Below are 23992 nucleotides of genomic sequence, written 5' to 3' on the forward strand. Positions count from 1 at the left end.
GGGCTTGTATTCCATTTTATAATAGGCCTCAGAGTTTCTAGGTTACATAAATACAAATTGTGTCATATAGATGTCTATGCATATAGATGAGCAGACTAGAAAAAAATTCTTCATAAGTTAGAAATGTGAGTTGGTGGGTGATTTTCTTTTATTTATCCTGCTCTTGCTACTTTGATGTAATTATGCAAAACATTTAAAACCCAAGGAAAAGTAAAAAAAAAAAAGTTCTCTGATCTGTATTGTATGCTTCTTTTAGTGAGTGGCATTCTTTGGAGTGGGAATTTTTCAGAGGCCTTATCTCTGCCAACTTTAGTTATTTAACTAGCATTTCTTATTTTCCCTTCTGAGACTGGATACATGTCTTGCTTAGTCAAGGTGGTTGGAAGCGTTAGAGAAACTTGGTAACATATCAAGTAGAACAAGAATTACACATTCACAGGTAGAGCTTCATAAATTCCAAGCTTCAAAATCAGGCTTTGCTGATGAACCAAGTTCCTGCTGGTTCAGAAAGGACGTTCCAGAAAGAGCCTAGGTTTAGGGAACAGAGGATATGAGTCACTGACTTGAAAAAACTAGATAGATTGTTAACAAAGGTTTAAAAAGAAAGACAAAAAAAAAAAAGAAGAAGAAGAAGAAGAAAAACATTGAGTTGAAGGAGATTTTTCAATTTCAGATTATATAGCACTTCTGAATGAAGAGGAAGTGTCAAAGATTTATTGTTTTTACTATCATAAGATAGTCCTCCAAAAAAGATTGAGATTTGGAATAGTTCATGAAAATAATCTGAAGGACATCATAATAAATCTGGGAAGTTATTTCCTGTTTTAAGCTGACTTGGCCTGAAGACCTCACTGCCATAAATATAAATGCCATGTCTAACTTTTTCTCTCTCAGAATCCATTTATGCAACAAACTCATTCCTTTTCATCTTACTCTTACCTAAATTACATTATTTGCAAAGGAGTTTATGGTTGTTGATCTTTTGTGTGGTTGATCTTACCATCCACAGATTATTTTTGGATGTTATCATCTTCTATTTTTATTTTACTCACATGCAACCTGTATTCTCACTGGAGCTGGGGTTTTGGTATTTAAATCTACCACTTAATTACCTCTCTTTCCTTTTCTGGTGTGTATCTTAGTCAGCTACAAAGGCAGGCTCATTTGTTCATTCAACAAACATTGCTGAGTAACACTATTCTCAAGGAGTGTACACTCTGAGAAAGGAAATAATTACATAAATAATTATATACAGTACACAAACAATTTAAGGCAGGATATGGCACAACAAGCTAGAGGAATTTTGAGGATTCTTTTCATGCAGGAAATGAAGGAAATGAGTTTCAAGAAGGGAAGGTTACGTTAAGTAGGAAGAACCACGTGAGCAAAGTCGGGGTGAGAGGAAAGCACAGAAAACATTTTGAGTAGGTGGTGAACCATCACTGAAGTTTTGGGGCTGAGTAAGGTGCATGCTCAGAGCGTTCATTTAACTACAATAAACATTTACTGAAGACTTGCTTTGTGCTAGTGTTCTATGCACTGGGACTACCCAACAGTGGATGAAACAAACAAAATTGTTGCCCTCATAGAGCTTTCATCCTAGTGGAAAATAATAGTCAACAAACAAAACAAGTAAAATATATAGCATTTTAGATGGTAATAAGTACAGTGGAGAAAAAGCTGGAAAGGAAAAGAGACTGCTTGCAAGAGGGTGGTCAGGGAAGGCCTCACTCAGAGGTCACATTCCAGCAAAAGCCTGACGAGAGGGGTTGAGCCATGTTGTATGACTGGCGGGGAAGAGTGTTCTAGGCAGTGGCAGCATCAAGGACAAAGGCCCCCAAATGGGGATGTGTGTGGAATGTTAGGGATATAGCAAGATGACCAGGGCGACTGGAGCTGAGTGAGGGTGGAGAATAGGGTTGATCATGAGGCCTCAATCGCCACTGTAAGGACTTTGCCTTTTCCTCTAAGATGGAAAGTTTCATTGGAAGGTTTGAAGAGAAGACTGACATGATTTGATTTAAGATTTTATGGCTACTGTGGCTGGCTCTGCAATTTGCTCAAGAGATTCTGACTTAATCATTTTAAGTCAGGGGCCTTAGCATCTTAGTTTTAAAAGTGCCCCAGATTGAGAATCACTCATCTAGAGCTTGCAATGTGTTCTCACATTCATTACCTTAACTTGAGTCTCTCAAAAACCCTATGCAATGTGTAGATGAAGAAACAGAGGCTCAGAGAGGCTTAAGTGACTTTTAAGGACACATGGATTATAAGGGGTATAGCTAAGATATGCTAAGAAATTGTGGTTCAGTGTTATTCATCACTCATCTCCAGCCCACAGAGGGTGAAGTGGGGGGACCGATGACTCATGAAATATTGCTCTGGAGGTGATATCTGATACCTGCCTACACCTCCCATGGGGAAAAAAAGAGATGCTTCCGCTTACCTCAAACTACGTAGGAGTTTTTATTTATTTATTTATTTATTTATTTATTTATTTATTTATTTATTTATTTATTTATTTATGTACATACGTACGTATCTAAAATAAGATGGATTGATGGGCTGATGGATGAATGGATGGATATGGGATAAACCAAGTTTAGCAAAATGTTCCCAGGGATGGTGGGAGAGAACTCCACCTGAAGCTATTTTAAAAGGGATTCCAGCTAAGCAGGCAGCTTAGCTGACCACCCAAGGGCTCAAGCAGAGGGTTGAACCCTCAGAAGCCCAAGGGCTGAGGGCTAGGGTCATAAGCCTGGAAGTGACTTCATGTATGTCATGCATCTGAGACATTTGAGAAGCTCCACCACCCTCCCCTCCAAAACCCAAACCTGGAGGAAAGAATTGATTTAATATATCACATGTTCATTTATTCAACAAATATTTATTGAGCACCTGTTACGTGCCAGGCATTGGTATAGGTAGTTAGGATAAACATTTGATTTCAGCAGTGAAGTTTTAAAAGCTTCTGGGGGTAACGGTAACAGTCTGTATCTAGAGGTTTGGGTTACATAGATACATGCATTTGTTTCTAGAATTCAGTATTCATTTATGGCTTTTTCATTTTGATGTAAGATTTACATATATGACATGCATATGTCTTAAACACATGTTTTCTGAGTTTTGATAAATGCATGATCATCACAACTCTGCCTCCCTCCATTGTCAGCACATAACCTTGACTCCTGCTTCATTGAGAAAATAAAAGCTATTATACAGGCCTTCCCTCAACCTATAAATGTACCTGCAGTCATAACTATCCTTTCTTCCTTTCCTTCTGTTATTGTGGACACGTTCCTGATCCCATCTGAGGCCAATTTCTGCTCCTGGATTTTGACTCCTATCTCCTTCCACCTTCTCAGAGGTCTTGCTTTATTGGATTATCCCTCTCATCCTGAACTCTCATTTCAAGGCATAAGTTTGTTTAAAGTACTAATGCTGGATTCTCTCCCTTATCTCAGAGTCCTCTCACATGCCATTTCTTTTTCTTGGAACAATTTTATTACTACTCCTTCAATTATAACTCCTACTCACTCTTCATGTCTTTGCTTGGATGCTGTTTACTTAGATATGACTTCCTTGACCTTCCACCCCACACCACAGTAGAACCTATTGAACTTTTCTTTCTCATGACGCTTAGGTCACCTGTATCTACTTGTTCTGTGTGTCTTGCTCATAAAAAAAACATGTCCTCTGTCCTCCACTGTCTTGTCAAGTGTTACACATCCAGTACTTAGCATAATACCTAACACATTAAATGTTTGTTGCCAAATAAAATAATTAAAATTTAATCGTATCACATGTAACATGTAATATTTTTAAGATATTTTTCTTCATAAATTTTAATTTTTTATTGCAATCTTTTCTAGGGTTGTGTTAAAAAAGAGCACTGTAACATTTTCTTACAATTTCTTAAAATTGTTCTTAAATTTAAATAAATGTCCTGTACTATTTCATAGCCACAAAATCCCTTTCCTCACGGAGCTAATGGAGATAAAAGGAGCAATCAATAAGTACAATGAAAAAAGTAACATACCAGAGAATACATAATTACCTGTTGGGCGATGTGATACAGACTGGGTAAAATTAGAGATTCTGAGATAGGTGAGCTCAGCCTGGAGGTGCGCCTAGGACCTGGACCTGGGCAATAAATTACACAACCAATAAGTATTTGTGGAGCCTCCTGATTCGGTTTCTCTCTGGTGGTCATTCTGTAGTATTTTCCTTTAGAGTTATAACTGTGTTTAGCTGAGTAACAAAAGAAAGGATCCTATGTACACTGGGCAGCTAAAAACTCTTCCAACTTCACGAAGAGGTAGTTTGGGATAATGAAGTGGTGTCTGAAGTCCCTGAAGAGACCAGAACCCGGAGGTCCTGGATCGCAAGTGGCCCGATACCCCTCCATTTTAACAGTCCAGAGGGTAAGTTGAGTCTTACGCAAAGCGCAGAGTGGTCGGGGTACCAGCTCTTGGGAATCGCCACCTGGCCTCAGCTGCCAGGTGAGCCAGCCCGGCTTCCGCTACCACCTGCTCTGGTCGTCCGCAGTCTCTCCGCCCACTGCCCCTCTGGGCGCCCCTCCCTCCTCTCCCTGCCGTGCACCGCCTTTTCCGACTACGCCTCCGGCTCATTTGGGCCCTCCTCGGCTTCCGTCCCAGATGATCCCTCCCCGAGAGTGCCACCGCCTCCTCCATCTCCTGGAGCTGGAGCCACCTCCTCGGTCAGTGGCGTAGCCGGATTCTGAGTCGGGGCCAGCCAGATAGGGGCGGAGGTCCGGACCCCGGTCTAGACTCGGGTGGGGGGCAATGGAGAAAGCAGCCCGAGGCGCTCTCCACATCAACTAAGCAGGCCCGTTGTGGCTGCAGGCGCCATGGACCGAGCCCCAGCAGAGCAGGTACGCGGGCTCGGGCTGGGCCAGCCGGGCCGGGTCTGGTGGTCGCCGCTTCCTGCCAGGCGGATCCTAGTTTCCGAGCGTGGGCTTGGACGGCCGGAGCCCTCGGGTTCCTGAGGGCGCAGACCTCCCTTGCCCGGGAGCTTGGCGGCGCCCCGCTCTCCTGCATTGTTCCAGATGCTGCCTTGAGCATGGGGACTTTTTCAGGCTTGGTTACCCGCAGGCTGGGGACTCGATTTTGCCCCTCCTCCTAGGCTTGGTGAAAGGGGCCCGAAGACTCCAAGTTGTCCGTGCTCTCCCGAGAGGAGGGTGTATAACTTCCAGCGAAATCTCCCCCCTCTTCCTTCAATTCTGGAACATGTTTTCTAGGTAGAAAGGCTTTTGAAGGGTTCTCAGTCAGAAAGACTGTCAGAGAACGTGTGATAGCTAAAGAGGAGGGGGTTTATGGGCTTTGTATAGATCTGCGTTCCATTGAGCGAAACATTGTTTTTGTAATGGTTTTAGAGAGTTATTCCCTTTAAGATATGAAATACTACGGTTCCCCTTGCCTGTCTGCCTAATTACTTTGCAAAAATAAGTGCTTTTTAAAAATCGAGCATTTATCTTAAAGGCGTTGGAACCGAAGCATAGTCATTTCCGAGCCAATTTAGGTATTAACAAAGTCGTCCCATTAGTGTTCTATTTTGTTTTCTAATTGCATGAAATTCTTGATTATGCTAGTAAGTGCTGGGAGGCAGGGATTTTACATTGTCATCACAGTGTAAAAAAATAAATAAATAAAGTAATGGTTATTTTCTCCGAAAAAGTTTCAGTATTTTCCATTCTTGAGACCTCTGTGAAACAAATTGGATGAAGTCGAAGTTTATTCACTGTGTGTTTTCAGTTGAAGGCCTTGTCCAGTGATGAACTCAGCTAATGGATGAAGGAAAAAGAGAGATTAGTGATTTGCCTATTTATTTTACAAATGGTAATTAGCACCTCATAAATGAGACAGGATTTCCCAAATTCCTGTATATGATTATATGTAGCTTGTTAGAACCAGTTTTGGTTTTGAAATTGGGCTCTTAGCAGGCAAAGCAGTTTCCTAGTTGTGTATATTGTTTTTAAAAGAGCTTTAATAAAAAAAAAAACTTTAGGTGACTATGATTCTGAAAACACAGATGAGTTTTGTGAAATAATACATCGACTTACTAAAGTAAAATTGATTGGAACTTCTAGGCAAATATATATAGGCTTTCCTGTGACCCCCAGAATATTCTGTATATAAGGCCTATATCCAATTTAATGTAAAACAAAATTTTAGGATATCTATCAAAAATGCCTGTGATTTCAAAGCCTGACAAATGAATAGGAAATTTTCTTTAACGATTTTCTTGTGTGTGTGTGTCACTAATAAAAGGGTTAAACATTTTAATCCTTCGTGATGCCAGACCTATAACCAGTAATGCTACCACATGTATACTTATGGTTCTTTTCATCCTAGAGGAAATGTAATTAACTATTTAGATGCTAACTTGTGTGTGATTATGTTAACAGCAAGCACTATGAGTAAATTATTTGAACTAGAGAGCTTCTTGCTCTTTCCTACGTCTTTCCAAGATCTTAAATAGTCTACAACCTATTTAAGATCTTGTAGAAATTTAAGAGTTAGGAAACAGTCATAAATGTAGGTTTTTCTTTTGAAGAATTTTTTTCCTTTTTCCCTCCAGTACCCCCTGCCACTTCCCCAGCCTAATCCTAAATTAGAGAAAAATTTCATCTACTCCCCTTCCCCCTACACACACTCACAGGAAACTGAGATCCAAAAAAATGATGTACTTTGCCTGGTTCATGCTGTAGGCAGTTAATTCAGTGGTCTCTAGATCACTTGGAAGGAGTATGCTTCATTATATTAGCATTTTTCTGGGGCAAGACTCCATTATTTTCATAATGTTCTCAAAGAGATCCATCATTTAAAAAAGGCTAAGAACCATTAACTTAGTATGGGTTAGTGGCTAGTAGTGAGATTTCTCAACTTTGTGGAGTTCTTGATTGTTTCTACCATACCACAGGGTAATGTAATAGCTTTTCCGGGTGATTTGGAATAACTTATGTATTTTTACTAGTAAAGTGAATTTAGATAGGTAAAAGTCATAAAAATGTGTGATATGTGCTGAATTTCTATTTTTCTTCGCAGAACGTTTGTTTTTCATTTTAAATCAGTGTTGGTTTATATTCAGAATTTCTGGGAATACCTACAGCATTATTACTAACTCATTATAATATTGTAGTGGTTAGCAATTCACAGAACTTTGATTATTTTAAAAATGGTGCTTAATACAAACTTTCTGCATTTTATCTTAGTCCAATTAATATCCCTGGAGTATTGTGGAAGTGTAATTTTAAAAAATCTAGGTGCGTTTTGCCTGAAGACATTCATGTTGCTGTTTTAGGTTACCTCTTTAAAAAAAAATGTGTGTGTGTGTGTGTGTGTATATATATATATATATTTATGTATATATAAAATGTATATATATATAATGTATATATATAAAATGTATATTTATATATATATATATAAAATCTTTGATCAGAAGGATAAACTGTATATTTGATCAAGATTTATAAAAGTAAGTTACTGGGAATACATGCTTAATAGTAGTCTTAATTGTAATAATGACTATGTGAAAGAGTGTTATAACCAGAAGAAAATCTCAGGGGTATTTTCTTAACAAGACTGTATTAAAACAAGTAGCTTAATTTTACTTGCTAGAGTTAGATGTTATAAGAACAGATATTACTAGTATAATGCTTTTTTTTGTTCTTAAAAAAAAAAAGCTGATCTAAAGGGATGTGAAGAATAAATCATGGCATTCATTTGGTTTATAAAGGCTTTAGTGTTTCTATTTTTAGGAAATTTAGGACAATGTTTGAGAATTTTTAAACAGCGGCCTTAGAAGTGATAGAATAGTTGAGGTTTGCAGTCTCTTTTATATTATCAAATGATTTAAACATTGGCTTAATTTTTAAAACCTTAACATTAGATAGGTTCTTTTAAAAGAATTTACAAAATTACTGATCACTGACATCTTTAATTCTTAGAAAAGGAAATGTGTAACAAATATATACTACTTCATGCAAAGTGCTGTTCACCAATAAATGTACAGAATTATCTGGCTTATAATTTTTTCCTTTAAATAATTTATAAACTTCAAATAATATCAGCACTGCAAACTAAAGATATTCAAAATAAGTTACTATAACATGTAATATGTCATACTTATAGGTTGCCTTTATGGATATGTTAGTGATCTGACTTAACAGATTTTAAAAATAATACTTTTATAATAAAAAAGAAAGTAAAAGTACTCATTTAGTGAAAATACCATTTAACAATTTTAAAAAGCATTTTTCCCTAAGCCCTGAAATAGGAAGTAAAAAAAGTAGAATTATAGGTTATTGAAAAAGTAATAACCTTCTGCATGTGAAAAACCTATGGGATGTGGCTGAAGCTGTACTCTGAGGCAAAAGCGTAGTCAGAAATTCTTTCATGGTTTAACATTTTTAAAGGAAAATAAAAATTAAGCAAATTAATAGATTAGATACTCCAAAAACTAGTATTAAATTTAGTAAACTGGTTTTTAGAAAAGTACCATCAGATTTTAACAGGATTGGATGCAGTCTATTTTAAGAAAAGGAGAAAATGTGGATAGCAAAGCAAGTAGATAGCGTCTAAGTTAAATGCTTTGATTTTTTTTCCCCTCAATATTTTCTGAAGTCTTGCAAAACTTGTATGTATAACTACTGCAGTTTCTTTTGGCAAGTGGTTTACTTTCGGTATAAGCCATTCCAATCAGAACACAATACAGCCAACAGGTATCTCTTAAGCATTAAAAATTTTTTTTTTTTATTCAGAAGACATTTATTTTTATCTTTGGCCATAAAATATCTTAATGATTGATATATCGTATTTTACCTTAACATAAGAATGTGGAGGGTTTCCATGATCATATTTTTTCTGTAGGTGTGTGGTACATAGTGAAATTTCACTGGGAGAGAGCCTTATGTTCTAGTTCACTCTTGATTTTAAGTGGGTGTCATTTTTCTGTTGCTTAATCTGGGAAAATTATTTGCACTCTTCTGGAGGTTCTCTCTTGAAGGAATTTAATGTATACTTCCTGCTGATGTGTGCTTCGTGGTAATGTTTGCCCGTTTTCTCTAAACCTGTCTGTACTGTGCTCTTTCCAGAAGATGTACTTAACACATATTTATTGAATTGCATAGGCTCTCGCTGATCTGAATACATTTGTTTAATAAACTATTTTAAATGAGAATTTTATTTTCATGTTTGAATAAATTGTGTTTTCTAGATTATTCACATCAAAGAACTGTTCACATTTGTTTTAATATATGCAAAATTTAAAATGCGTAACTTTTTCAAATACAGGTTTCTGGGATTATGATGGTTCATTAATTTGGAAAATTCTGAAATAATTTCTGAAATATAACGATAATTTTACTACGTAGTTTTTTTTTTAAGCAAATAGTACAGGAACTTCTTTGTAGTTTAGACTTATTCTATATTTATAGTTTCTTTAAAGAGACAGCTCCTTGCTATAAAATTTCTAATTTCTGAAAAGTATATCTTGGCAAAGGTAGAGACACTGAAGACAGAAGTTAAAACTGAAGAATATTATCATATGAAGAAACGGGTCTAATTTTTTCATAACATTTTGTTCTCTACTACATAAGACATTTTTCTTTGATTTCTCTACTAATATAATTGAAATATTGCTAGAATGTGTTGCTTACCCAACATATTATGTGTATGAGCTTTATTATGCGAATATCAAGAATAATTTGGGATCTTAACATTACCTTTCAGGCCTGAGAACAACAGATGCTGCATTTAGATGTACAGAACTGAAGTCCTCAAAGTCACAGTAAACAGCTTTAAAAACCATACAGAGTTGTAACTATAGGAGAAAGTTGCCAGTGTGTTCCTACTAGTGACATCTTCTGTTTGTACAGCTGTTGACGATAGCAGCTTCTCTTTTTTGCTAAACACAAAGGATCATTTCAGTGTTTGTGAATTTTATTGTTGAACTCAGATACCTAGAATTGCACTTTGAATAGAAACCAGTATAAACTTTATTATTTAAGGATATGCACTATGTATATGTGCAGACATTAATTATAAATTATGGGTGATGGTTTTTGAACAGTGGCTTGCCTAAGTTCATAAAACTTTTAAAAAGTACAGATGAAACTAGATAACTTGTTGCAGCTTTTGACTTGAGCAAGAATTTGATTTTGTTGTTACTAAAGCAGTTTATAAGTTGGTATTATTTTGGGGGGGTGTGTGTCAGGAAAAGTTATTTTTAAATTCTCTTATTTATAAAAATGTGATTTAATTTTTCCTTTTTGTTATGTATATGTATGAACTATATAAACTAAGTTTCCATTATTATTGAAAATCAGGGTTTTTTTTTCCTTCTAATCGGAGAAACATTAAGTTGCTATTTTATACTTTATAAATAAATAAGATTTTAGTTATAATGATTACCACAGTGGAAATTCCTGATTTATTCTGTTAGCATTTGAAAGAGTTTTTGCCCCCTGTGTTGAAATTCAAGAAACCAGGTTCAGTTCACAGATGTTTTTAAGTGCAGTTACTAGATCTATTTCAGATTTGGTTAATAGCACAAAAAGAGATTTCAAAGGTAAATCACATAGGAAGGAAGGATATTGAATTAATACTGATATATGGTTCAAATTTCTTGTCCCTCCCTTTTTATAAGCATATCCGAATATTTACACTGGAATCTGTTTTTCTGAATAAGGCTACATATTGAGCACGTCAGGTTTCCTCTTTAGATTTTCTTGGATTTGTTACGATTACTTTTGTGAGAAACATGCCTAAAATTTATTCTGAGAACTGTGCTTTGGTAAGAACTCCTAATTAATTCCACTCGTGTGTGTTTGTTAGGTAAAAGTTCTGGTTAGGATTGTTGCTTTGAGTGGTCGAAACATTGGATTGCATTTCACTTAACTGGTTTTATAAAGAAGTATTTAGTTTCTTTTGATATTGTAATATTTATTTGGTTTTTAACATTTTCAGAATGTGCCTATAGGTTTATTCTTTTTATAATTAAATTTTAAAAATTTGTTGTTAAATAAATACAGAAAAAAACTGCATGAAACCAATGTACAACTAAATGAATTATTATAAGGTGAATACCTTGTAGGTATCATCAAAGCTAGGATACAGAATTTTGCCAAGCACACCAGAAGCTCTCCAGGTGTCCCCTCCAAATCACAACTCCCTCTTCCCTAAGAGTAATTCCTATCTTGACTTTTATGGATCTTATTTTCTTTATAGTTTTGTCACTCACTTGTGTATCCTTAACTAGTTAAGTATTTTTAATATGTCTTTTAAATCTCTATAGATTTATTATAAGAAAAGATACAAAATAGGCTAAAATGGAGTACATCGTCTAGATTAGTTTGCTCAGCTTGTCTACTGGGAAACTGAAGTACTCATTTTTTTTCTCAGTTTAATTGTGAATGAGAAGTTTCTTCACCTTTTTATGTTGTTTTTTAAATTTATCTTAGACATTTTCCTTCTTTTTAATTTAACCATACTAATCTAATATCCTGAAATAGGCAGAAAGACTTTTTTTTTTTTTTTTAGCTATTCAAATATAATTATCCTTCAGAACTGTTGAATGATTTTTTCCCCCTAACAAAATTAGTTAAAAACACATTATGTCTTAAGAACTAGATTTCTTACTACCAGCTTTATTTTTGGACTCTGAGGTATGATTTCCTTGTACTCCTGATTGTTTTAACAGCTTCGATTACATAAGAGATGTTTCATTGAAATGTAGTAACCTTAGATAAGTTATTCCCTATTTTATTTAAGGGCTTTGTCTTAATAACTTAATCATAATTGATTATTTTAGTTTGCCATTGCTGTTTGGATGTTTTGTGAATACTAAAGAGAGACCTAATTACTATTTGTAAAAACTGAGTCTTTTATTGTTAAAGTGTGAACTTACATTATTTAAGTTTTTTGCTCCTTTGTAATAATGTGTTTCACTTTCTCTTTGAAGAATGTCAAGCTATCTGCTGAGGTAGAGCCATTTATTCCCCAAAAGAAGAATCCGGATGCATTTATGATCCCTATGGCACTCCCAAATGATAATGGAAATGTTTCTGGTGTAGAACCAACTCCAATTCCCAGCTACTTGATTACTTGTTATCCATTTGTGCAGGAAAACCAGTCTAATAGGTAATTTGTTTATTACTGTTTTTAGCGGGAGGAGGGGTTAAGGAAATACAGAAGTTGGCAAGGCACACTAAATTTTTTCCTTTTGTAACTTTTAAACATTAACCATTTTTCTTTTTAAGAGGAGTAAATAAAACCAAATGTGGGATTTTGAAGATTATTAACATGGATTATTTTCTCATTCTTTCTGAGAGGATATGGAGTTCGTTGGATATATCTCTTATAATAAGTAATTGAAATTTGTTTCAAATAAATTGACTTAAATGGAGGAATGAATTCTCAGAAAGCAGTAAACAGAAATCCTTTTTTTGCGGTTAGGCATCTAGTCATAACTACCAAGAGAGGCTCACTTGAGAAAAAAAATACCAAGGGGGCGTCCTTAACTTTGAAGCTTTTATGGTTAGTTAGCAGATACTCTAGACACTGATTGTAGTTTAAATTTAGCTTCTGTGCTATAGTCACAGGGTGATTTAGCAAAATGCTTGCAATTCAGTTAACATTTGACCTAGTAACTGCTAGGGTGTAACTTGTGATAGTCACGATAGCCTTTCTATCTCTGCTAAGATTGAATGATTAACACTTCATTGATGTAGTTCATTTTATTGCTATATAAAAATAACTTTAGACTCTTTCAAATTATATCACACACAGAAAGTTGTACTTTAGCACTGCGGAATAAATTGATGAGGCAGCTGGGCCCTAGCCTCTGCCCTATAACCCCTTAGGGCTAAAGCAATCAATATTTCTACATATCTATAACCCATTGTGGCATTACTAGTGTGCCAAGGCACATTCTTTGAGAAATTCTGGATGGATGAGGTATGAGACTACTAAACAACTATCTCAGAAATTAAATATTCATGTTAATAATCTGAAGCCCAGAGGAACCGGACAAATAGTAGAAGTTTAGGGATCCTTCTCTTTTACATTATATTAAAAATCTTTGACCTATATGGATTATGTTCAAAGTGATTTGTCAATTAACTTTAATAATACTATTTTCGTATTTGACAAAATGACCAGGTTTATAGTATGGTAAATTCAATTTTTCTTAGCTTACCAAATAATCTTTTGAGAATTCATGAGTAAGCTAACCAGCATATTATTTCAAAATCTTTTTAGAATTATGACAGTGAACATTTTTCTTTTTTGCTTTGGGAGTAGTGAGAAAAAGTTCTGTGCTTCAGTTCCCTATTACTTCTCATTCGTCAACAATGACCTGTGAAGAAGACTGCTGAGACAGGAGGACTGGTGCTTTATAGAAACTGCACTAGAAGAAGCTCTAATGCTAAGAATAAGATGGCAGTGGACAGGCTTGCCTTTTTCCTCTCTTCTTTCCCTTCGACCTGGAGCCTGCTTCCATTGCCAAGGAGGGGGAGCCAAGAAAGGAGCTGGACTTGGCCAAGGGGTTAGGGGAATATGGGAGAGGAGTAGGAGGCCCTGGGACTGAACTGAAGAATGAGAGGCGGAGGAATCAGATCACTTATTCTAATGATCACCTTACACAGTGATCACCTCACCCTGCTCTTTGCAGAAGGCTGTCATAGTTATTAGCATTGGATGGGAACTTTGGACTGTTTACAGATCCAGCAGCTAGGTGTTTAACTGTTAGGAGAGAGTTACAAATAAGAATGATGTGTACTTTAAAATTTTTGGAATGGAGTAAAACTATCAGGTTGAATTCCTTTATACTGTCATTTAAATTATTATTACACGTACATAATAATTCTTTGGCAAAGAAATTTATAAGATGATAATTTTATCTCCTTTTCCAGAATTATTGCAAAGCTACTGTTCTGTAGTGTTTTTTCTTTTTTTAAAATGAGAAGAGATTTTGCTTTGGCATTACTTTTAGAATTGTCAATGGATTTGTTCTTTTTTAATTTGGTTTTACAGACAGTTTCCATTATATAGCAGTGATATACGATGGCAACAGCCTAATCCAAATCCTGCTGGACCATACCTTGCCTACCCCATTATATCTGCTCAGCCACCTGTTTCTACAGAGTATGCATATTATCAGCTGATGCCAGCACCATGTGCCCAAGTGATGGGCTTCTATCATCCTTTTCCTACACCTTACTCCAACACTTTTCAGGCTGCAAATACTGTAAATACTATAACCACAGAATGCACTGAGCGTCCAAATCAGCTCGGACAGGTTTTCCCATTGTCCAGTCATCGAAGCAGAAATAGTAACAGGGGACCAGTGGTACCAAAAGTAAGTGACTGGTTTTGGTTGGCTTTTATGTTTGATGTTTCTTTTGTTAGTAATAGCATCAGTACTTTGTTACTTGTATTGATTAGCCTTTAATACTGAACTTAACTATAAAACATTTGTTCACTATCATAAAATAGTTAAGGGTATAGCATTTATAAAATAATGTTTTCTATTTTTTTTATTCATTGTTAATTGGTGATAGGATTTACAGTTATCTTCAGGTTCTTTCAGAGAGTTTTATATAAATGTGATGAACAAATATTTCCAAATTATTTTAATTTAGTGATAAAAATTGCATATTGACACCAGTATTACTAAGTGGTCAGTTTGGATCCTGTGCTAGCAGTGTGGAATGGCTAATACACTTTCGGCTATTTCAGTCTTCTGAAACCAGCAAGAGATATTATGGAATAGAACATTTGTGATTAATTATATCCCTTCAACTACATTGCTTCTATCCTGTGGATTTTTAGGCTGGGCAAACTTGTTGACTCTCACAGATTGCAAAGTGTGACCTTTGGCTGGGGCTTACAACTTTATTTTTTTACGCCTATGGCACCTGGTCTTCCTAGGTAGTCTCCCAACCAAGTACTAACCAGGCCTGACCCTGCTTAGCTTCCGAGATCAGACTGGATCGGGCTTGTTCAGGGTGGCATCACCATAGGCTTCCTCAGCTCTTTTGAGCTAATAGAAGGCAGAGTGACTTCTTAGGTATATGTTACAACTGTATCATCAAGGAGTTGCTGCTTTCCTCGATTCCATTAGCCCAGATTTTCAGTGGAAAGTCTTGGCTGTCTTGTGGTATGCTTTTTACAAATTCAAATACAAACAAGCAGCAGATATTGCTTTGAAAATCTTTTAGTCTTCATTCATGGGAACACTGTTGGTCAAGGGAAATCCTTTTGGGACCTCTGAGAATGAAAAGAAGTAAGTATTGGAAATAAGATAATAGTATATAACTTTCAGATGTTGAAACATTCTCAGAGTGCAGTTGAATTTAGGAAGTTAAATTCAGAGTTTTATTATGTAAATTGCTATTAAGTGATGAATGCTTATATTTTGTAAAAATGAAGGAAAGGATTAGCTGTTTTATATATTCTTTTGTAAACTCTAAAGCAGAAATTTCTTTTTTACTTCCTTGCTATCATAGTTTAGCCTTTGGATAAGTTACCACCCTTTTTATTACCCTTTTAAATAAAAACTTACATCCCCTTCTAACATTTTACTCCTATTATTTATTATTAAGAAATTTAAAAATACAAGTAACAATGAAAATTCATATTTTATTAATTACGATAGTGTTAATGATTATTTGAAAAATAATGTATAAATGAGTGTTTAATACCTTATTTAGCCTATTATGATTGGCTATAGATAATTTCATGAAATCCTAATACAGTAACCCTGTTTCCCTATGAATTGAGACCCACTAATTTGGAGCATACATTTATTTGTATTTTATAGTGGATGTGTATTTTATAATCAGTGCATTGAGTAGAATCTTAACTTTTTTTTTTTTTTTTACTTAAATCAGCAACAGCTTTTACAACAGCATATAAAAAGCAAAAGGCCACTATTGAAAAATGTAGCTACTCAGAAAGAGACAAATGCAGCGGGTCCTGATAATCGATCAAAAATTGTGCTTCTGGTAGATGCTTCACAGCAAACTGGTAAGGCAAGTGTTCTTATGTATAACACACATCACTGATTTTTATCTGTGGTCATGCATTGACTTTATAACTGCAGACTATGCCGCTTTTCACGATTCAAATTTTTACCCTTCCATTTATCCTGCCACTTTGTGAAAATTCTCTAGGAAGGATGATACAGTCCATCTCCTTGATGTTCTTTCAACTTACTGGCTTATGTACAATTTTGAGCAGGGTGTGAGGTTTCTTTATGAAGTAGTGGAACAGTTCAGAAATCAGAGATGGAGGGTGGCTCTATAGTGTAGTGGTTAGCACATCTGCTTTACACGCAGAAGGTCCTGGGTTCGCGCCCCAGGTGAAGCTACGGACCATACCCTGGGTGCACTGGGCCCCCAGGTGTGCCACGTCCCCCAAGTACACGGGTGGGTGGGGTGTGCTATTCTGGCACGCACTCCTTGGTGCCGCGATGGGAGGAGATGCCCCGCCTTCAGGATCCAGTTCTTAAGGGGAGATGGCAACATCCCTAGGTTAGGAGTGGAAGTGGGGTGGGGGGTTAGGAATTAAAGAAGGGAAAAATAAAAAGATCAGAGATGGAATTTTGCAGACATTGTAGAAATATGATTGATTCATTTTGGTGGAAATCATAATTGTACGTTTTTATAACTAGATTAAAACCCTTTATAAAACATCCTAACATCTTATGATACTTTTATAGAAAGAATTTAGCAAGTTTTCTGTGCCATATTTTAGCATAGAACAACCAAACCTATAAGCGACACCTATATCCTGTCAAACAGGTACAAATTTTCGACTAGTCAGATATAATTTTGTCAAAGTTTTTTAGAGGACAGTATAAGCATTAAATAAAAAAGCTTCATCCTGATAATAGATAAGAATAAATTGTCTTTTAATATTCCAGCTATTTCCCATTTATATCATGAAATTGCAATATATATCTCTGATTGTAGCCTAATGGCTGTAGAGTGGATGTCTGTCTCCTTTCACCCATTGTCATCGATACTAGTAAATCCTTGTTTATGATCAAAGGCCACAAATTAAATCTGTTTAAAGGTCATTTGCTCTTTACCCTTCTACAATCTCCACTCAGATATAGTCTGGCTTAAAAATGAATTAAAACACATATTTTCTTTCGTTTGGTCTGTACCTTTTCTTTTGGATATCTATTTCAGTTATCCTTTTATAATTGCTTAGATCCATTAGGAACAAGAAAGGATCTGGGAATCAATTAAAAAACAATCTTGCTGGTAGTACAGTCATTGTGTGGTTTCTAGGGCATAAAGCAGTGAGATTAAGTTACTTTGACAAAGGCTTAAAGTGACTGTGGAAAAAAATCACAATGTAATATATTACAAAATTTTCTGTTTTGGTTGTTCCTACTCATTATGACCCATTTCTCCATGCTTTCAACCCTGGCACTGCTTTTTAAAATTATCTTTAGTTTGCTCATTATGATGACCACAAAGACAGCCTTCTGAAGTATAAGAATAAGAAAAGGAAAAGATAAAGGTATAATTTGAGTAGATTATACTTTCTATAGTATTCTTATTCTTTAGTTTGTTTTCAGATTCTGAGGATTGTATATTCTGTTTTTATTCTTTAATTTTTAATTTCTGAGGATTGGTATCAATCAGGTAGAATGAAATGCTATATAGTTTAAAGGAATTTGTAATAGATGCTTATTCTTGGACACAAGCTTGTATTCGGTAAGAGTTTAGTAAAATGGGTAGATATAATATACAAGTTAATTGTGTAACAGTGTGCTACCAACAAACAAAATTTAAGAAAAGATGCCATTTACAATGGCAACAAAAATAGTTTCTGGCAGTGAACCTTATATAAAATGTACAAAACATTTATACAGAAAACTATAACTTTATAATAGGACATTTAAAAAAATCTAAATATCACGTTCATGTAGGATAATTTGAAGTTACAGATGTCATTTTTCCCTGAACTAGTCTCTAGATTCAGTGAAGTTCCAATGAAAATTCCAATAGAAATTTTTGAGGAACTAGTCAAACTAATTCTAAAATAAAGAAGTACTAGTCTGAGAAGCCAAGATATCCCTGGAAAAGAACTCTTTCTCTAGATATCAAGACCTGTTTGCCTTCCTAATTCCTGTATTCTTATACAAAAATATAATATACAGAAATTAAACAGAACAGAGTCCAGAAACAGACTCACCTGTATATGGAAATGCATATATGAAAAATGACAGAGGTAGCATTACAGATCCCTAACTTATACCCCATGCAGATCTATTCAAGATGGATTAAGGAATTAAATGGGAAAATCCTATGTAAAAGAAAATAAAGGCAGATGTCTTTATGACTGTAGGGAGAGAACTATTTCTAAAATATAAAACTTCTGTTTATCAAAAGCGAGTGAAAGAACAAGCTACAAACTTGGCAAAGATTTTTACCATACATATAACTGACAAAGGATTAGTATGAGGACATATAAAACATTCATATGACTCAATGAGAAAATGATCTCACCTTGCCCTAAGGGTCCCTGGAACAGTGCTAGGGCACTGAAACAATTTGGCAGAACTATAGGAATTTTTCCTTTGACCCAATTATCCCACTCCTGTGTTTCTAAGTAGAATCTCCCCCTAGAAAGAAAAGAGGCTGTTTGGTCAAAGATGCACAACAAAAACACTGAAAACTTCCCAATGTCCAGTAACAGGGCAAGTCAAGAGAAGTATAGGACATCCACTCAGTGGAATAAGAATAAGCCTTCTTACATTATAATTATGAAGAACATATACACAGTATTAAACAGTGCAATGCTAAAATTATATTGAGGCTGTATAAAAATTATGTGTGGGCAGAAATGTGGATAAAGGAAAATTTATGATTTGTTGGGATGGGAGGAGAGTGTTCTTTTTTTTAATATCTTGTGATTACAATTCGTGAAATACAAAAATAAGAAACAGATAACTCAATGGAAAAATAGGCAGAAGTCAGACAATCCAAAAGTAAAATCAAAAAGTGTTTCACAGAAGGGAAAACATTAATAGCTAAAAGCATCAGAAAACATGCTTAATCTGATTATTAAACAGGAAAATGCAAATTAAAACTCACAGTGAGCCATCTCTTTATACCCACCAACAGTCAACAAAAATTGTAGCCTAGAAGACAGTATCAAATATTTGACGAATATGTGGATCAGTGGGGATATTTATATCCTGTCGTTGGAAGGTAAACTGTTATAACATTGCAAAGGATTTGGCATTACCATGTAAAGTTGAATATATGTATCTCCTAAGGCCTCAACATTGTTTACCTTAGAGAAACTTTCATGTGCACATATATACGTTCATGTATGTCTGTATAAGAATGTTTACAGCAGTATTATTCTTAACAATAGTACAGTCCCAAACCAACCCAAGTGTGTCATCCATGGTACAAAGGGTAAACACATTATGGTATAATCATATATAGGCATTCTAGATTCCAGTGACATTAATGAATTATAGCCATATGCATTAGAATCTCAGAATCAATGTTGAGGGGGTGGTGGAGTGGGAGGCAAATCACAGAAAAAGTATGTTTTAATTTTTATAAAGTTAAAAATGCAAAATTACATGATTTATATTTTAAGAATACCAAAATTCGTAGTACATCTATTTTTAAAAGTGAGGGAATGATAAACAGAATTCAGAATAGAGGTTACTAGAGGAGGGAAGAGGATGCAACGATGGGGGCGGGGCGGGGACGTGCGGTGTACTTAAAGGATTGGTGGTGTTCTGTTTCTTAAATAGGTAATGGGGGTTTTAATATACTATGTGCCGATTTTTTTTCTTTTTATAATAAACGTGTTATAAACCAACTTGTCAGAAATATCTTACATTTGATGCTCTTTTCAAAAAGTTTTCACTGTTTACAAAGTTAGATATCTGTATTTTCTTAGACCCTTAATGACAATATAACAAGAATTTATCAACTTGGTTCTCACAAAGAATTGTCACTTTCTTTGCCTTGGAGATTTCCCGTCAGACATCGCTAACAAGTCTCTCTCCGAGAGCTCTGCCACAATGCTCTGGAAGTCCAAAGGCAGGAGGAGAAGAGCATCCCACCCTACTGCTGAATCCTCTAGTGAGCAAGGGGCTAGTGAAGCCGACATTGACAGTGATAGTGGCTACTGCAGTCCCAAACACAGCAACAACCAGCCCATAGCAGGGGCTTTGCGAAATCCTGATTCTAGCAACGTGAATGTATGTAACATTGCTTTGATTTATCAGTCATCTGTGTCAGTATTATTCTGTGTCCTCTGCTAAAACTTGAGTATCTGTTTTCATTAGTAATTTCTATAATAGGATGGTTACAAATATATTTTGTGTACTAATATGAAAAATATTCATTTATGGAGAATATTTTTTCTAAGATTGTAATAAGCGTGCTTCATATTAGACTAGTTTATGAAATGTTTTGTAGGGCATATGGTGTTTCTAAGTGGAGCATAATTGTCTTTTTTGTTTCTATTTTTAGCATGTGGAATCATCTATATGTGCAGGTACTTATTTTTCTGCTAAGTATTTCTGCTATACTCTGTTCTTTGTCCATGTCAAAGTTTTGCTTTTAAGCATCATGCTTACTGATGCTGCGAAAAAAATTAGAAATAGTCCGAAGAGATTTAAGTTAATTTGAAAGTTTAGTTTTGCTGATAAAATTTGAGAAAATGCCAGTCAGAGATATTCTGCAGATGACACCTGTATTACTAAGAACTGGAATACCACTTAAAGTTTATAATTTCCATTATTACATTTATAGTGACTGAATTTCAGTACATGAATTTAGAGGGCAGTATAGGTTTTGGCATCTTTTATAAGTGAATATATTTTTAAATCTCGGTTGTTACAGGTGGTGTAAATTGGTCTAATGTAACTTGCCAGGCAACTCAGAAAAAACCTTGGATGGAAAAAAATCAGACATTTTCCAGAGGTGGAAGGCAGACTGAACAAAGAAATAATTCACAGGTAATTTGAATTAGGTTGGAGAAATTTGGTTAATGTAAGATGAAGTATTATAAATGATATAGTGGTTTTGAAGAGAAGTGTCCTTAATTTTTGTGATTCATATTGAATTATTTAAAAGTAAGATATATCTGTAACTTTCAAATGGTTTAGCCAATAAAATTATTAAAGTAACGAAACAAAATGGCAAAAATGTTGAAAGTAGGTGGTGTATATATGGGTGCATTTTGTACCATTTTCTACTTTCCTATATTTAAGGAATATATTTGGCTATTTCATAATTTTAAAATAGAATACCCTCCAATCCTGGTTCACCTGCAGACTTATCTATATAAAACAATTAAAAGCATTTTAATGCCTTAAATATTGATTCTTTGAACTTCAGGACTGCAGTCTTGTCCATGTGATTTTACTTGACTATAAACACAAGCCACACTCTGCTTATTGCTCTGCCATAGTGATGACTGCCTCCTGCCGTAGTGTGGCCAGTCTGGGCAGCCTGGTCTTAGAGAGCAAGATCTAGCTGCAGTACAGCAGAGTAAGTTATATACTGCCACAGACTTCCACAAACTGTCTTCCTGCATTGGTTGTCTATGAAATCAGACACTTGTTTATTGGTTCATTATTTTTCCTTTTTAACTTTTTAGATAGACTTCCTGGATTCCTTAAATCTAGTTAAGGAATTAAAGTCATATGAATAGATCTGTGGAAGAACTGAAATAAGAGTAAATTACTAACGGATTAAATAGACTTGCCTGTTCCTTTGCCTCTCTAAAATGAAGTATCAGGAAAACAAGCAGAATAATGCCCTCTTCCCTATGGTTACTGCAAAAATCAATTGTTTGTGGCAGGCGTGTGAGGCAGTCTAGCTTTATTTGATTAAAAACAAAAGAACCAAAACAAGAATAGTTTAGATAAACAAAATCTACAAAATGTTCAGTTAAGTGATGAAATTTTATGTTGAAATTGTAAATGTGTGACCTGCGAAGTTTGCATCCTCAGTGCTGTTAACTATTTGGTATCAGTAGCCTGCTGAAGAGAGAATAACACTTATATGGAAAAACATTTTCTCTCTACTTCAAAACTGGTGGGAAATGGTAAAAGAACAACAGCAAAAAAGAAAATTATGAAAATACATGTAGTATGTTAAGTTTTGTTTATTTTGTATCTTCATTCCAAAAGAACTAGAGCCAGTTTATTTTCTACTTCCAATGCTTTGTTATACTTTTCTTAAGCTTGTATTTGTTTGATTTTTGACGTGCAGAATCTTTTTTAAGTCAAAATATTTTCCCCTTTTGCAATTTACGATTATTTTTAGGTTTAAAAGTCTTTTAGAAATCAAATATTCACTTGTATGTTCTGCTTTTTTATATCGTAATGTTTCAAGACTTCCATTTGAGATTGATTTTGATGCATGGTACAACATAATGATGTCGATTTCTTATGTCTTAGATGTTCTTTCTAGGCTGTTTTTGTTCCAGTTAATAGAAATTTGTACCTTTACCATGCTATTTTAACTACTGTATTATGCAGTGATTTTTAGTATTTTTACCAGTGTTTTAATATCTGAAAAGGCAGATTCTTTCTATACTCCGATAAAACTTTAATTTTAAATGATGGAGAGAGTCTAAAAACTTAAGTTTTTTAAAAATGGTTTTGTTTTGTGAATAGGTTGAAAAATAAAAGAGATGAAAAGGGTTATACAAAATCTCATTTTCACCCGTCCCCCCTTGTCTTCTCCTATTCCCTTTATCTTTGCCCTATATCTGTTCTGCTTTGACTAATTTCTTACGTACTTTTCCAGAGTTTCATATAATTATAGATAAATACAAGTATGTATCTTATGTTTTATCCACTCTGTGCTCTGCTTTCATCACTTAACAATGTATCTTGGAGACATTTCCGTATTATTACATAGAGGGCTTCCTTACTTTTTAAAAAAAACAACTCCTATTGAATATGGATATATCATTGATTTGTGTAGTTTTAGTGATGGACACTTGAGTCATTTGAAAACTTGCTGTTATACATGCTACAGTGTCATTTAGAAATGTGTGTATGTATATCAGTAGAATAAATTTCTAAATAAGGGACTGCTGGGTGAAAAGATAAAGTCATCTTTGTTATTCGGTAAATATCACCAGATTGTACCGTTTTACATTCTCAACAGTAGTGTAGAGAGTGGATATTTCTGTATAGCCTAAGAAATCACATGTTTTTAGGATTTTAGATTTGCACCAGTTAGGTTAAAATGTGTATCAATGTAGTTGAGCATCTTTTCATATGTTTAAGGGCCATTGTATTTTTCTGTGAATTTGTCTGATCATATCCTATACTCATTTTCTGTATCTTGATCTTTTGTACATTTTTCTAATTATTTTGATCAGGTTCTTTAAAAATTTTGGGCGCCTTTAGTCTGTAATATCAGTTGTAAATATTTTGCTAGGTTTTTCTTTTAATTTTTGACTTTGTTCATTATTATTACCATGCATAAGTTACTTTATGTTTTAAATAGCATTAAGAAATTTATTTTTATAAGAATATATATTATATCCTTGACTTTGTTTTTGCTTTTTAAAATGGCTTCTGGGTTTTAAATCATAGTTAGACAAGCCATGTCCCTACTCCAGGGTTATGAAAGAATTTGCTGTTTTCCTCTAGTGTATTAATGGTCTCATTTTTTTGCATTTAAATCTTTATTCCATTCGGAGTTTGTCCTGGTGGATGGTGTGAGATATGGGTCTTACTTTATATTTTCCAGGTGGCTACCCAAATCTCCCAACACCGTTTATTTAAAAATTCATCTCTTTACTAATTTGAGATAAACACCTTTATCACCTATTAAGTTATTTTTATATATATTGAAATCTGTTGTGCACCTTCTGTTTTGTTCCATTGATCACTAATCTGTCAACTCAGGGAGAATGGATTACCCTTATGATGTGTGGCATCTTTCTGTGTA

General features: G+C 34.8%; 1 protein-coding gene and 1 pseudogene across 1 annotated transcript in view; one reads left to right on the plus strand and one right to left on the minus strand.

The window, feature by feature from the left end:
* Positions 1–4661: 4661 nt before the first annotated feature.
* The window catches only part of SECISBP2L (SECIS binding protein 2 like), a 44373-nt gene continuing 25042 nt past the window's right edge, over positions 4662–23992 (plus strand). The window contains exons 1-7 of the mRNA XM_039889094.1: positions 4662–4894; positions 11986–12164; positions 14058–14382; positions 15917–16052; positions 20042–20271; positions 20546–20570; positions 20918–21033. Of these exons, the coding sequence (XP_039745028.1) occupies positions 4871–4894; positions 11986–12164; positions 14058–14382; positions 15917–16052; positions 20042–20271; positions 20546–20570; positions 20918–21033 (1035 nt within the window). The 5' untranslated portion in view covers positions 4662–4870. The remainder of the gene's footprint in view (positions 4895–11985; positions 12165–14057; positions 14383–15916; positions 16053–20041; positions 20272–20545; positions 20571–20917; positions 21034–23992) is intronic.
* LOC120623158 (uncharacterized) lies at positions 14930–15048 on the minus strand (annotated as a pseudogene).

The sequence above is a fragment of the Pteropus medius genome, unplaced genomic scaffold (assembly GCF_902729225.1).
Source record: "Pteropus medius unplaced genomic scaffold, Ma_sr-lr_union100, whole genome shotgun sequence".
NCBI lineage: Eukaryota > Metazoa > Chordata > Mammalia > Chiroptera > Pteropodidae > Pteropus > Pteropus medius.